The sequence below is a fragment of the Caloenas nicobarica genome, chromosome 3, assembly GCF_036013445.1.
Source record: "Caloenas nicobarica isolate bCalNic1 chromosome 3, bCalNic1.hap1, whole genome shotgun sequence".
In the NCBI taxonomy this organism is placed as follows: Eukaryota; Metazoa; Chordata; class Aves; order Columbiformes; family Columbidae; genus Caloenas; species Caloenas nicobarica.
Genome location: NC_088247.1, coordinates 99,653,305 through 99,666,466, shown reverse-complemented (window position 1 = coordinate 99,666,466; position 13,162 = coordinate 99,653,305). Strand labels below are relative to the sequence as shown.

Genomic DNA, 13,162 nt, shown 5'->3' with positions numbered 1-13,162 from the left:
TAACAAATATTACAATTGCTATTTATTAAATCAAAACTAGGAAAACATTTTTGTAGACTTTTCATTACAATTTTGAGGAAATTCAAACCTTTATGCTTTAAGACACTATCTTCAAGGGACCAGGAAGAAAACTTCCTTTTCAGCATGAAACAATGCAAAAGGCAACAGAATGCATTATGGTTCTTGTCATTCTCTTTCGATGTGGTTTGGCTGTTGTAACAAGCAATAATCTAGAACAGATATACCAGAGCAGATATCCTGTGTGAATACATCAATATTTAGAAATTGATTCCTCCCTTTTAACTCCACTTTTGTAAATTTCAACTTAAATTTTAATTTCTATTAAAACATGAAATGCTTGTTTTATGCCTTTTGGTAGAAAGCTTACTGCAGTCAAATGGAATTCAACATGTCTGTGGCATGCTGACATGTCAGAGGGGATTTCTGTTTTGTACATGTAGTACATAGTACATTTGTAGCTGGTAGTTTAGCCTGCTGAGGAATATGGAAGGAGAATACGATAAGCAGCCGAGGTTCCTGAAGAGTCCAGAGTGCACCTAATGCTTCCACTGTGCTGTTGAAGAGTGTCAGGATGTCTTGGAAGGGAGGGACACGTCAGTAGTGAGGCTGCATTCACAGTAGGGGCTCTACCAAATTTCTGTGTAATCTTGCTAGCTTATCTTTTTTTCTTTTTTGTCATTAACGGGGAGAAGGGGAAGAGTTCAAATGTCTGTGAAGTTCTAAGACTTGACTTATTTGACACGTACACATTTCTGCATAAGCAGTATGCTGGGTGAAGTGCTCTTTAATGCAATACAGGCTATTTGATAAGATTCCAAGCTGAAAATGGAGATTCAAAAAAAAAAAAAAAAAAAAACTACCTGTTAACCAGACAAACAACTCGTCAAATATTTGGCAGCAGAAAGCTATGCCCTTCATTTTTGCCAAAATAACATGGACTTGGTAGTGCATTTTCAAATGGTCTTCAAGAAAAAGTGGAGTCCTGATGCAACATTGCAGTTGTTGTGTAATAATGTCTGAGATATCAAACACTTTGTTTAACAAAAAAGGTTATCTTTGTTTTTAATTGGGATTTTGTGGACTGAAATGTTGTTTCTTTTTCTGTCTGTGAGTGGTAAAGCAGTCTATACTGTCACATTGAAAGTTTATATTCTCATTGTTTTACAACTTAGCCATTAATATTGGTTTATAAATTTGTTCTCTTCTTGTAGGTATTTTATATTATATTACAATTCTTTAGCCCACACCCTGAAGCAATAAGAATTGAAAGGAAAAAAACAGATGATCTAAACTGGGAAGACTGGCAGTATTTCGCTAAAAATTGCAGCATTTTTGGAATGGATAACAATGGATCTCTGGAAAGACCAGACTCCGTCAACTGTCTCCAGCTTCCTAGGTATGAGTGGGTATTATCTGCATAGTACAGATGTTTTGAACAGGTAACATCCTGACATGATTTGTTTCTATGTCCTAATGAGATAGAATCTTTTAATTTGGTATACTCATTTATTATGGACTGATGAGTATATAAAAGATCCCAAACCTGATCTCCAAAAGGTCATCTACAATTTTTTAATCAGATTTCAGACATTGAGAAATGTGACATAATTAATTCCTCTGTTATTTTTTCAGCTAGACTTCTGAAATTTTACATGCTTGTATTTTGGGGGGTTATTGTCAGTAGAATTACAGAACAGTTCGATGAAGAGTGGAAGAAGTTACTGATACAACAGTTTGTTTTAAACTGTCTACTGAATGTGAAAGTGTTCCTTATTATCTCTGAGGGTGCAACTTGTTTTGAAGCTTAGAAGAGAGGTCAAACTTACATTCAAAAGCCAATCATTCAGCCTTACTCTACTAGTTATGCAAAACATGTAAGAAATGAGCTTTTATCTTGAAGCTTTCTAATCTTTCTAAGCAAGAACCAAAATAAAACTGGGGGGGCGAGAAGGATCATAACCTTTTAGAAACTTGTTGCAAGCCTTTTTATTAGACAGCATGTGCAAATTTAAAAATATGTAATATATACAAACACATTTAATAAGTATAGCAAATATAGTTATATAGTTACTTTGTATTATAAATTTACACACACACATGCATGTATGTACATATATATATATTTGAATCTATATCACTGTGTATATTCAAATGCACCATCTCTTGTCTGATTTCAGATGCCAGTCAGTATTAGGCTTGTATAGTACTTGGCTGGAAATCAGTCAGAAAATACAGTACCAGGTGCTGCAGGCATTTTGCTTTTTTGTTGTTTCACTTTTGCTACCTTCCTAAGACTTTTCAAGCGTCAGCATCTTTATTCTCCAGGAGTTCAGTATTCTGAGGAAAGGAGTGTAAGGTCATCTGAGTTACACCCGTTTTCAGCAAAGGACTTTGAGCTTTATTGCTGATCCTTGGAGCAGAGGGTAGAGGAGAAGGGAAATCTCTGAAGTAAGCCAAACAGTTTTGGATTAATATCTCAAATGAGGTGTAATGCCCTTTTCAGCCCAGAAATGTGTATCTCTATATGTTCTAAAAAGAACTGAGGAGTCAAATATGAACTGGTTCCATAAATGTTTTGTAAGTAGCACTGTTTCTCTGCTTTGTGATGTAAATGATGACAGAAAGTGATAATAATGATTTTGGGTACAGCTGCTGTACAGAAAGCTTTGTTTGAAAGATAAGAAATACACCCTGTAATGGTGAGTAGTCTGTGTGGTCAAAGAGAAGTTACTGTTGCAACAGTGCTCCAAATTTGTCAGCAGTGTAACAGAGCTCCCTGCTGAGACTTTCATAGGATGGGAAGGTGGTTTTATTGTAAAATAAAACTGGTTGCTCACTCATACCCATGTACTTGTAAGTGCCAAGACATGTCCAAATTGTCTGTCCAGGATTTTGACACCAGTGTATTTGTCTCCTGGGTGGCCTAGCCAGGACTCCTTAGGTTGACCTGGAAGGAAAGGGACCTTGGCTTTGAAATCCTTACCATGGCTTGAGGGTTCTCGGTTTGGTGACCATATGCTAGCGCGGAATGGAATTTTTTGTGTCCTTTAAGAGATGAAAGTGATTAAGTTTTTTATTTTTTTATCCTGTAGCACCTCTGTAAGTTAGGAGTTGCTCACTGTCCATTTCCCCCACTAGGCCTGAGTCTTTCTTAGTCTGAATATTGGCTGACCCTTATTTTAGGATCTCCTGGTTTCCTGAGAAGCTGCACGTAGGTGCCCCAAGATCTTGAAGACATGCTTGCCTAGGTGCCATCAGCCTTACAGTCCTTCTGCTGTTCCTTCTGGTGCTTCCATGCCAAGATGGTGTAGTTTATCTGCCATTCATACCCATCTTAACATTTCCATTACAGCTTTATAAGTCATGGAAGAAAAATACTCTATTTAACTTTCTGCAGAGGGGAAGAGAGGATGGTATCCCCCAGAGAAACATAAAGATATATTCCACTGAGATTTTTGTGAAGCACTGACCTGTAAAATTCAAAGATCCTTGACAAAGACAGAGGAGTATGACTCAGCAGATCTAGTCTAACTACGAATCTCATCTTCAAAAAGCTCAGAGATATTTTGAAGTGATGAGAATTACATTTTTGAACGTTATATGTCAGGTGCCAGGTGATATTGTGAGATACCTCTTTTTAATGAGCCCATGTAGGTATGCACATAATCAGGCATTCTTGCCTCTTGCAGAGGGAAGTTCTACTCATAGCTAAACTCTGCCTAATAAATATACCGACATGAGATACGATTAATACCAAATTATGCAAATATGCAGTTTATAGGTACTTGTTTACTCAGCCTTTGCTTGAATTCTCAGGACTGTCCATCCCCTTCTTGGGCTTAAATATGCAGTTTTACTCTTAATTCTGCTGCATTCCAATAAGTTCTCTTGCACTTCACTTACTGGAAAGTGGCATGTGTTTCTGCCTCTGCTCACTCATCAAATGAGACGATAGAGTCCAGTGACTCTGGAATTCAAAATATAATTGTTTGTGTATGGTTTTTATGTGTTTAGCAAGTATAAAATTAATGATATGGGCATGTTAATTATCACGTTAGTCGTCTGAATGATTTCCTTATGTAGTTCAAGCATAGTTCATGTTTCTCAAAGTCATTGTGTTAAACTTTTTCAAAACTTAGTGCAGATGACACTGTATCAGTCACACTTTATCCGTATTTTGAAGTTGCCCTTTAGAGGCTTTGCTTTTAATTGGAAACTTAGAGTCTGGCGAAGAGCATGTCAGTTTGGGGAAAAACAGACGTATAGAGGACATTTCCCGAGCTTGAATTCTGGTGTTTGAGAATCCACTGACATAAGAATTATCCCCAGAAACCACAAAAAAACTATGTATGGTTAAGTGGAGAACCTCTCTGAGAAAAAAGGCTATTAGGAGATAGAATCTGTAAAATATGTGACATTTGATTTTTTTTTTTTTGTCTTCCTCTGTATTCAAACAGCTTTACACCGTATTCCCGTGGTAATCTAACTTTTAGTGTTCTTACCCCGGAACCAAATCACCGGCCTGGTTACAATGATTTTTACAATACTCCTTCTCTCCAAGAATTTGTAAAAGCTACACAAGTGAGGATTCATCTCCACGGCCAGTATCATACTAATGAGTCTTGGATAAATTTTAGACATAGATACTATGGAGTTAATGAAGTTACAATCAGCGGAAGGTAGGTGTTATGGAACTCTTCCCCCACCCATCACTGCCTCCAACAATTACAGCTGTGCAAAGAATATAATGACCTGCCTAAAATTTAATGAAGTTATTCTGCTTTTACATTTATGAATGAGAAGGGAATTTGGTATGAAGCAATGCATCAAGTTTGAAATGATTGGTGTGCTGTTTTTTTGAAACATTTGCTCATGTTAGTTTAAAATTAATTATACTTATTACACAAATCTGTCAAAAGCAGTCCTTTCCTTGGAATTACCAATGCCTCTAAGCAAAGGCTTATGATTGAAACCACAGCTTGTGCTTTACTTCAGTAGCTCTTCCAAGTTTCATTATAGATTCTCAGACATGGCAATTTTAATAAGTCTTAATGCAGAGCTCATTCTTTGTTTTAGCTGTAGTTTTGCTTTTAAAACTGAGCAGATATCAGTAAAAGTGTTACATTATCTATGACTGACAACTTCATTGTATATGATGAGTGTGCTGTCTTGTGAAAGGACTAATTATGCCCTGTAAATACTATGCAAATTTGGCAATGAAACACTTTCCAAGAAGCATATGGTGCAGATTTTTGTTAATAAGTATTATTCCTGAAGTTATTTTGATAGTTCTCCTTTTGAGAGAAAGAACACCATTAGAGGCCATGTTTACCTTAGCATTTTCTACGCTACTAGTATAGTTTGACTATTGATTTAGATATGTTATGATAGTGCTTTTACTAAAACAGCTACTGTCTTGGTGAGTATGTTACAGTAAAATAATTTCAGCTGTAGTTTGCAAAGCTATGCAATGCCTTCAGAAGAGCGGCCCTTCAAGTAGAGTGGAATAGTTATTGCCTATTAACTAATACTCTATAGAGATTTCATTTTAGTAAGAAATGGACATTTTAAATGAGATCAAAGTAGGTAAGATAGAAAATTATGCTTGATATGGTTAAGATTTCTTGAAAAACTATAGCCATGCTGTAAAGCTTAATATTGATGGATAATAACCATTTATTTAATAAACTTTTACATATTAATATCATATACTGAAATACAGTTTTAATTACATATTATATAAAGTAACCATCGCTCTGCTACGTGCTGGTTTTTATTTTCTTGGAAAGCAATTGTTGGTACTTAAAAATATGTTAAGTGAAGTAGTCTTTTATAGGTCACTGCACTGAAGAACATTCTCTTTGCTTAATAAGAAGAACATTCTCTTTGCTTAATAAGAACTATTTGTTCTTAATAAAGAAGCAGACTATGTAATTCACAAAATTGTCTTTGTGACTGTGTTATATATTGTTGGACAGATGTGATTCCATGTTTTAATTTTTTCTTCACTCTTTATTGTTCTTTCAGGTGTAATTGTCATGGCCATGCTGATAATTGCGATGCAGCTATGAAACCATATAGATGCCTGTGTGTCAAGGAAAGCTATACAGAAGGAAATAATGTAACTATCTCCTTTGTCTATCTACATCACCTATGAACAGCCTCAAAACTGGACTTTTAGTTCTGGGAAAGAGTGTATGTGTGTTAGTGTTGTTCTGTCTTTTATAGGGAATTTTTCCATAGCAGTGTTTGTATTAAACAAGGACACAAACGCTTTTCCCTCCTCCTGCCACCCAAAGCCATTCCACCACAGACCATTAGGAGTGCTTTGCTCAGGGATTTGATTTCTTGTTGGAGGGCTATGCCACTTTCAGACATTAGATGCAAACCTGAATTTAGACTGTCAGCATCTAATATACTTGCTGTTGCAACTAGCAAATGATCTGTAGAGTGAAAAGCTAATGAAGACACAAAGTTCACAGCAGGTCTGATTCAAGGACTTCAAGGATTTCACTTATTTATTTGTTTCTTTGTTTATTTACTTGCCAGTAGTTTTAGTTTGGTCCCATGGACTCTGGACCCATTCAGTAGATGGAGTGCACTAGCCACAGTCCTTCAAATTTAGTTTCATTTGAAAGGGCACAGTTCAAATGGTCCAAGACAGCTCCATGATGCAAACCAAAGCACAGTAAGTGCAGAAAACTTAGATATTTGCTTCAAAACTGCATGCCTAATCCAAGGTAAAACACTGTTGTAGATTTAACTCCTGATGCTTGGAACATCTGTAGATACTTGGGACGTCTGTTGATTGCAGTCTCTGACTTCAGCTAAGAATGAGATCTTTTAATGCAGTTATTTCACAGAGTATGTCTAACACAGGAAGAGTTAAAATATTTTGGGCTTGATTTTTAAGGACTTTTGCATAGTTGAGCACAGTTAAGAAAATACTGAGACATACCTGTACATATTCATTTGGGAGTTATTTTCTCGGGGGCCTTATTCATTATTTTCATTATTTGATCTGACCAGTGATTTGGGTAGTGGCTTTTTAAAACATTGAAAATTGACCTTTGAACTTACTTATGTAAGGACAGCCTGGAAATTTCAATTTCTCATACTTTTTACAGTCACATATGACATTTGGTTATTTTTAAAAGAATCTGTAGTAGCAACATGATTGTTATAATAAAAGAACAAACTTGATATTACTTCTTAATGCTCTGTGCTTTCAGGTAGTCGACATTAATGTTAAGTTTCTTGGAATTAATTAAAATGCCATATTAAAATCAGATACATCTAGAAAATACATTCTTTTCATTGCTTTGGTCTGCTCTTGATAACAGCGTTTCTCAGTAAAGAGGGATTTTGTGAAGTGTAGTGTGTAGTTGAAAATTATCAAGTTGCAAAATTACAGTTTTCCTACTAGTTTTATAATTCTTTGTCATGGGGGAACCAAAATGTGGACGTTTGGTGTAAGTCATGGTCTTCTGGTGAAATATGTGGAGGAGAACTTAGAATAATGGAATAGATTCTGTCTCTAGGTTAATTATTTATCTCAAAAAAAAAAGCAAAAAAATCCAAGAAAGAGAAAGAAAAGAAGTTGAGGTTAATAAAGAATGAGTTACATCAAAGGAATGAATGTCGCAATCTCACTGAATGTTAGATTTCCATCATGAGTACACGTTATATTCCTTGCTACTTTTATACCTTTTGGAAATAGTCTTTCTAAAAATTAAGAAGGGGTTATTGAGTAGCACAGTAGTAGCAAAGGGGAGACTAATCTCACATCAAAAAAGCCCCAAGCAGACTGCACTTGCTAGAACAGAGCAAGAACTGTTAACCTGAGTGGATTTGATATTGCACCTACGATTGTGCGAAAGATCTTTGTAAAATTTCATAGGGCAGCTAAGTTTTCTAGTCTTTTTAAACGGAAATATAGGATCTACAGTCTAAATGAGATTTGAACAGAAATTTGAAGATTTTAGATGAGTTAAATTAGAAAAAAAATTCAAACTGACAATGTCCCTTTAATTAGAACACACATTGTGAAATGTTACTTTTCAGGGATTAATTATAAATATTTAATAAGATCTGGAAGTTCACCAAGCACTCTTGCAAGACTTATGCTACCTTGTGAAAACAAACTAAATACATTTTAATGATATATCTGCCTTATCAGATATTTTCTGTCAATGTTAATGTGTTGTTCCAGTGAGTGTCACATTTTTGGTATATATGCATTGTAACTATAATTGAAATGCTTGAATTAACTGTATTCATTCAGAGTAGAATAAGGATGCTGTTCAATTATTTCCCTAATTCTTTAGTGACTATGTCAATATCTACTAAATATGAAACAAAATAGAATTTCTATTTGAAAATGTATCACTGACTACTTTGAGTTTTATGAAAGGTTTACATGAAATCGAAACAGCTTAAAGGTTTTCATTTTTTTGTAAGGCAAACACTTAAAAGAAAAACTAAAATCCATCCTGATTTTCAACAACCAGTGGCATTGATAAAACTGTCTTATAGACTTGCGCCTATGTTTCTCAGGCTCCCACTCCAGTGAATTAGGCATTTATTATTAATTTATTATTATTTTGGATTCAATTAAGCATTTGATAAGGGAACTTTCCAAATATAAATTTTTTGGGGTGGGAGAGGGTGAATTTTTTTGAGAATAAATTGCACTGTCAGCAAATAGTGGTTGGTTTGTTTGTTTGTTTGTTTTTTAACCTCTGTCTTGTGCTAGCAGTGAGTTAAGTCACCAAAACTGAGGGGGTATAAGCAGGTTTTTGATCTGGGTTGTTGGTTTGGTTTTTTTTTTTTTTAGTATCTTGGACCAGAAATCAGAGATCCCTTGACAAGCTCTTAACATATGGCAGAGTATGTCCTTGTCACATTTACACTTAATACAACTAAAGTTACCATCTTGAATTTATCTGACATATACATCTGGATAGCTGTTGCGCAGCAAAGCAATACCAGAAACTAAAAATTTGCATAATTCATTACAAATGGAAATCTTAGTTATTTGCATCATTGTGTTATGAAATTTGACATAGTAAATGAATTTTTTTATGAGTTCTGTTTTGTTGAAGAAGTATGTTGCTATGAAATTTGTGATGATGAGAAGAAGGGAATCTTTAAGAAGAACTTGCAGATGTTGATGGGCCAGATTAAGAAAGTAAAGGAAATAAATCCTCACAGAGCTTGTCTCTCATCTAATGAAAAAAATATTCAGCTTCTTCATTTCCGAATTATTCTGCAAATGCCTTGTGTCCTGCTTTGGCAAATAGCTCTGCCTTTTACACATGGAAACCAAGGCACCAAGAGTAGCTGAGATTTTGATAACATTTATATGCAAAGACTGATTTACAGACATGAGTAATAGTATGTTCAAAAACTTTGCACGATGTCACATGAAAACTCGAAACAGCCCATGAAAAACAAAGACAAACAGAGTCAGCCTTACCTTACAACCTCAGAGCCTCCTTTAAATCGGGCAGAGAGAATTTAATAAAGTAATGGCAAAATGTACAGGAATAATTGTAGAAGTAATAGTAGAAACCAGAATTTAACATCAATAAAGCAACTCTGATAAATGCTTGAGAGGGTATGAATGGAAGTGAGAGTGTGACTAGATAGTAAAATAGACTAGTAAAAAGCTTCAGGTCTTCGGAGTTTTCCGTGCAAATAATTAATTGTCTTAAATATCTGCTGTCTGAAAACTGAATATGGCATTGTTGATTTAACAAGAATTGGATAAATAAGGCTTTTTATGTTGTTACAGAAGACCCTTTCTAAATCTTAGTTAAAGGTCCAATCTGTATCATCATGCTAGGTGTTGGAATAATGATTCATAGTACCTGAGGAGCAGTAAATATTAACCATAGTAAGTGATCACTCAATAACAGGCTTCTAGCTTGCAGAAGCAAGCAAGCTAGCAAAAAATGCACTTTTTGATAAGCTTTGTGCCATAATTTATGTACCCAGAGGATAGGCCTGAGAGGAAACCAGTTATATCAGAATGAAAATAAAGCAAATCAAGGAAGCAGGTGCTTGATGGGAGTTGTAGGAAACAGCAGGGAGAAAGGTACCTAATTCAGTAGTCCTACCTGTCTGAACATTTTAGATAACTTTTGACATGTCTGTGGAATTTATAGGTTTGTCTATGAATCCATCCCTGGAAAACTGGTGTAATTTCATAGTTCAAAGATCTAGTCTTCTAAAACCATTTGTGGACAAGCATTGCTGAAATCCTGAAAGAACTTGTTGCAGTCTCAGATACTTCGTGATTTGTTGCACAGGTGATGACATGCTGAAGGAATTGCGAAGTGGTCGTTATCTCTTACACATTTTGATCTGACGTTTGTAAGTTTTACTTAAGAGGTAGGCAGATGGCAACTAACATTATGGTTGTCATTGCTACCATTCAGAAATTAAGAAGGCTGTTCCAGTCTGAAAATTATTTTCAGGGGCTTATCTATTGTGCAGAGTATTTATTTCCTTTAATGTGAAGGAAAACTGAGACACAACTGGGCTGGTGCTTCACTGCTCTCGGAAGTAGCTATTGTAAACCATTGTGCCGTGTATATTTATTGAATTTCTGTGTGTTTTTTCACGTATTTCATGTAAGTGATTAGCCAATCTGGTTTTTTTGCATCTTTTACCCTACTAAAATGATTATTAAAAAAAAATAAAAATCCCATGCAATGGCTTCCTCAGAAAAGTAAGATTAACCCTAGAATACCTAGTAACTGTGGCTACAGCACTCCCTAATGTTACAGGAGAATGGGATTCATAGGCTTATTCCAAATAGACATGTTAGAAAGAGGGAAAAATAAACACAATATTTCTTACAATTTAATATCCTGAGCAAGTCAGAGCTTTGGTAAAACAGAACACATGCCAAACTCATCAACTGCAAATCATAGTTTCTTCCTCTCTTATTTTACAGAAGTCATACAGGGTTTGAGTCTACATGAGAGTTAGATGGAGTGGATGCCTGATTTTAAAATATTTTTGAATTTTAATCCTGGAGAATTTAAGTATGAATTAATTTACTGAGCAGCCTGATTGTCAAAATTAGTGTAGTTGCATACGCTTTGATTTTGTGGGACTTAGTGTGGCTTCAAATAACCTCACCAAAAAAGCATAAATGAAAGAGGAGTTGAGTAGAAATATATCTTATGCTGCCTGACAACATTTGTGCCAGTGTCTGAGGCCTCACTTGTGTCCTATTATTGGCATTCAGAGTGGTAGATCTTATGTCCTTTGCCAGTCAAGTTCTCTGTCAGTCAGCTTGCCATTGCAAAGCAGCAATAGGATCTTTTTTTAGAATGCTGTTTGGCCTCTGATATCTGTAAACCATGTGGTATGGCTGTGCTTAGTTTCTAAAATTATGTTGCATCCTTTTAAGGTACATGGAGTGTTATGGTGGAACCCCATAAGACACTCTTAATTTCTGTTCTGTCTTCCTTAGTCACTTGGAGTCACTTAGAGTCTTCTAGATTTTCTTTTTTTTTTTTTTTTTCTGTCCTAATGAAACCTGACTTTTGAGTTTAAAAGCTCTTTTGTCTTTGGGGAGTTCACAAGAGACAGATATGGTTCAAAGCTCTGCTAACATGCAGTCTTGATAGATAGTCAAATGCTGTAGTGAGGGTGCTGAGGAAAAAGCCACGGGGAAATTAAGACAACTGTCGTCAGAGCAGGGCTAAGCTGCACTGGAATAGATATTGCCCAGAAGCCATATTTATTTGGCTAATGAAGCTAAATGGAATGAAAGCACACTGTCCATTTGGGTACAGACTGGGATCTTGTAGGAAGGGAAAAATAGTGTGTGATTAACTATCCTATTATAGTCAACACTTACAGGGCAGCATAAATAAACATGGTTGGGTGATACACATAATGGAGTTTTTCAAAGACAAGGCAGCATTTTGAAATGCCTGAGAAGGTGGCATTCCAATTTCGAGATCACTTCAGCAGATTTTTAAATCTGTGTACTCTTAACGACATATGTATGTTATAGAAGCATGTGTATATGTATTGTAGGTGTGTATGTACACTGGTTATTGGAACTGAACTTTGACTAATGAATGTGAGATAGGAACTCCTACTCAGGTTAGGAAAAGTAAAAAAGGAATAAATTCTACATGACAGTAAAAAAAAAACAACAAAAAAAAACCAAAACCAAAACGGAATGCCACCCAGAGGCAAACTGTGGGATATTTTAAAAGTGTTGGAGTAGAAGGTTCTAGTTAATCATGACTTCTTGCAAGTCTTAAAGTATTACGATTGTCTTCTTGTTGACTGTTTCTTCAGAAGCACTGACCTCAGTATTCTTAGTGACTGATAAGGAACTTGGCACATAAAGGCTTAGGCTGAAGTCGCTGGTGATCTTTCTATAACTGTATTGAATTCAAAAATTTTGAGAAAGTAAGTTTTTAATAATAATTTTAGTAAAAAGATCCTGAATTCATGTTTGGAAATAATTTTTAATCATAATTTTAGCATAATGAATTGGGCCAAGATGAGCTAGATATTTTGACGATCTGGCACCATGTAATGCTTTCTCAGAAAACTGTTTTCACAGAAAGTGAGCAGTTCAGATAGTATTTATCAAGAGCACATGTTTGTTCTTGTCCATAGGGAAAACTATATATTTACCATGTTTTCTGAAGGGCCTAGATGTGTCTCAGAAAATGGACATCTGCATGTTTGTAGGTTTTATGGTTACAGAGAAAGGCTTGCTTTGTCAAGAATTAACATTCTTGAACCTTCTAAAACTTTCAACATTTTCGACCTTTGCAAATCTCAATAACTATGTTTGGAGCAAATGCAGAGTTTATGTTTGAATGAAGGCCTGAGGATTGCCATATGTATGTCATGGTGCTACCGAAAATGACAATTGAACACAGCTGGTCTGAAAGGTAAATGCAGTTCTTAACCTAATAAAGATGTGACAGACTCAGCAGGCTGAGGATGAGGTGGGGGTCCAGTGCACATTTTTAATGCATACAGGTGTGACAAGTGCTAGAACAACAGTTGTTTCACAGTCATTATCAGCTTCTGAATGATTACTTGTTTTGCTGTGGCTTTTAAAAAGTTTCGTCAAAGGTTTGAAAGCCATAGG

At 35.5% G+C, this 13,162-nt stretch overlaps 1 protein-coding gene across 1 annotated transcript in view; it reads left to right on the top strand.

Annotated features, from left to right (window-relative positions):
- Window positions 1-13,162, top strand: part of USH2A (usherin) — a 393,053-nt gene that overhangs the window by 37,846 nt on the left and 342,045 nt on the right. The window contains exons 6-8 of the mRNA XM_065630575.1: window positions 1,233-1,417; window positions 4,479-4,700; window positions 6,049-6,142. Coding sequence (XP_065486647.1) covers window positions 1,233-1,417; window positions 4,479-4,700; window positions 6,049-6,142 — 501 coding nt within the window. The remainder of the gene's footprint in view (window positions 1-1,232; window positions 1,418-4,478; window positions 4,701-6,048; window positions 6,143-13,162) is intronic.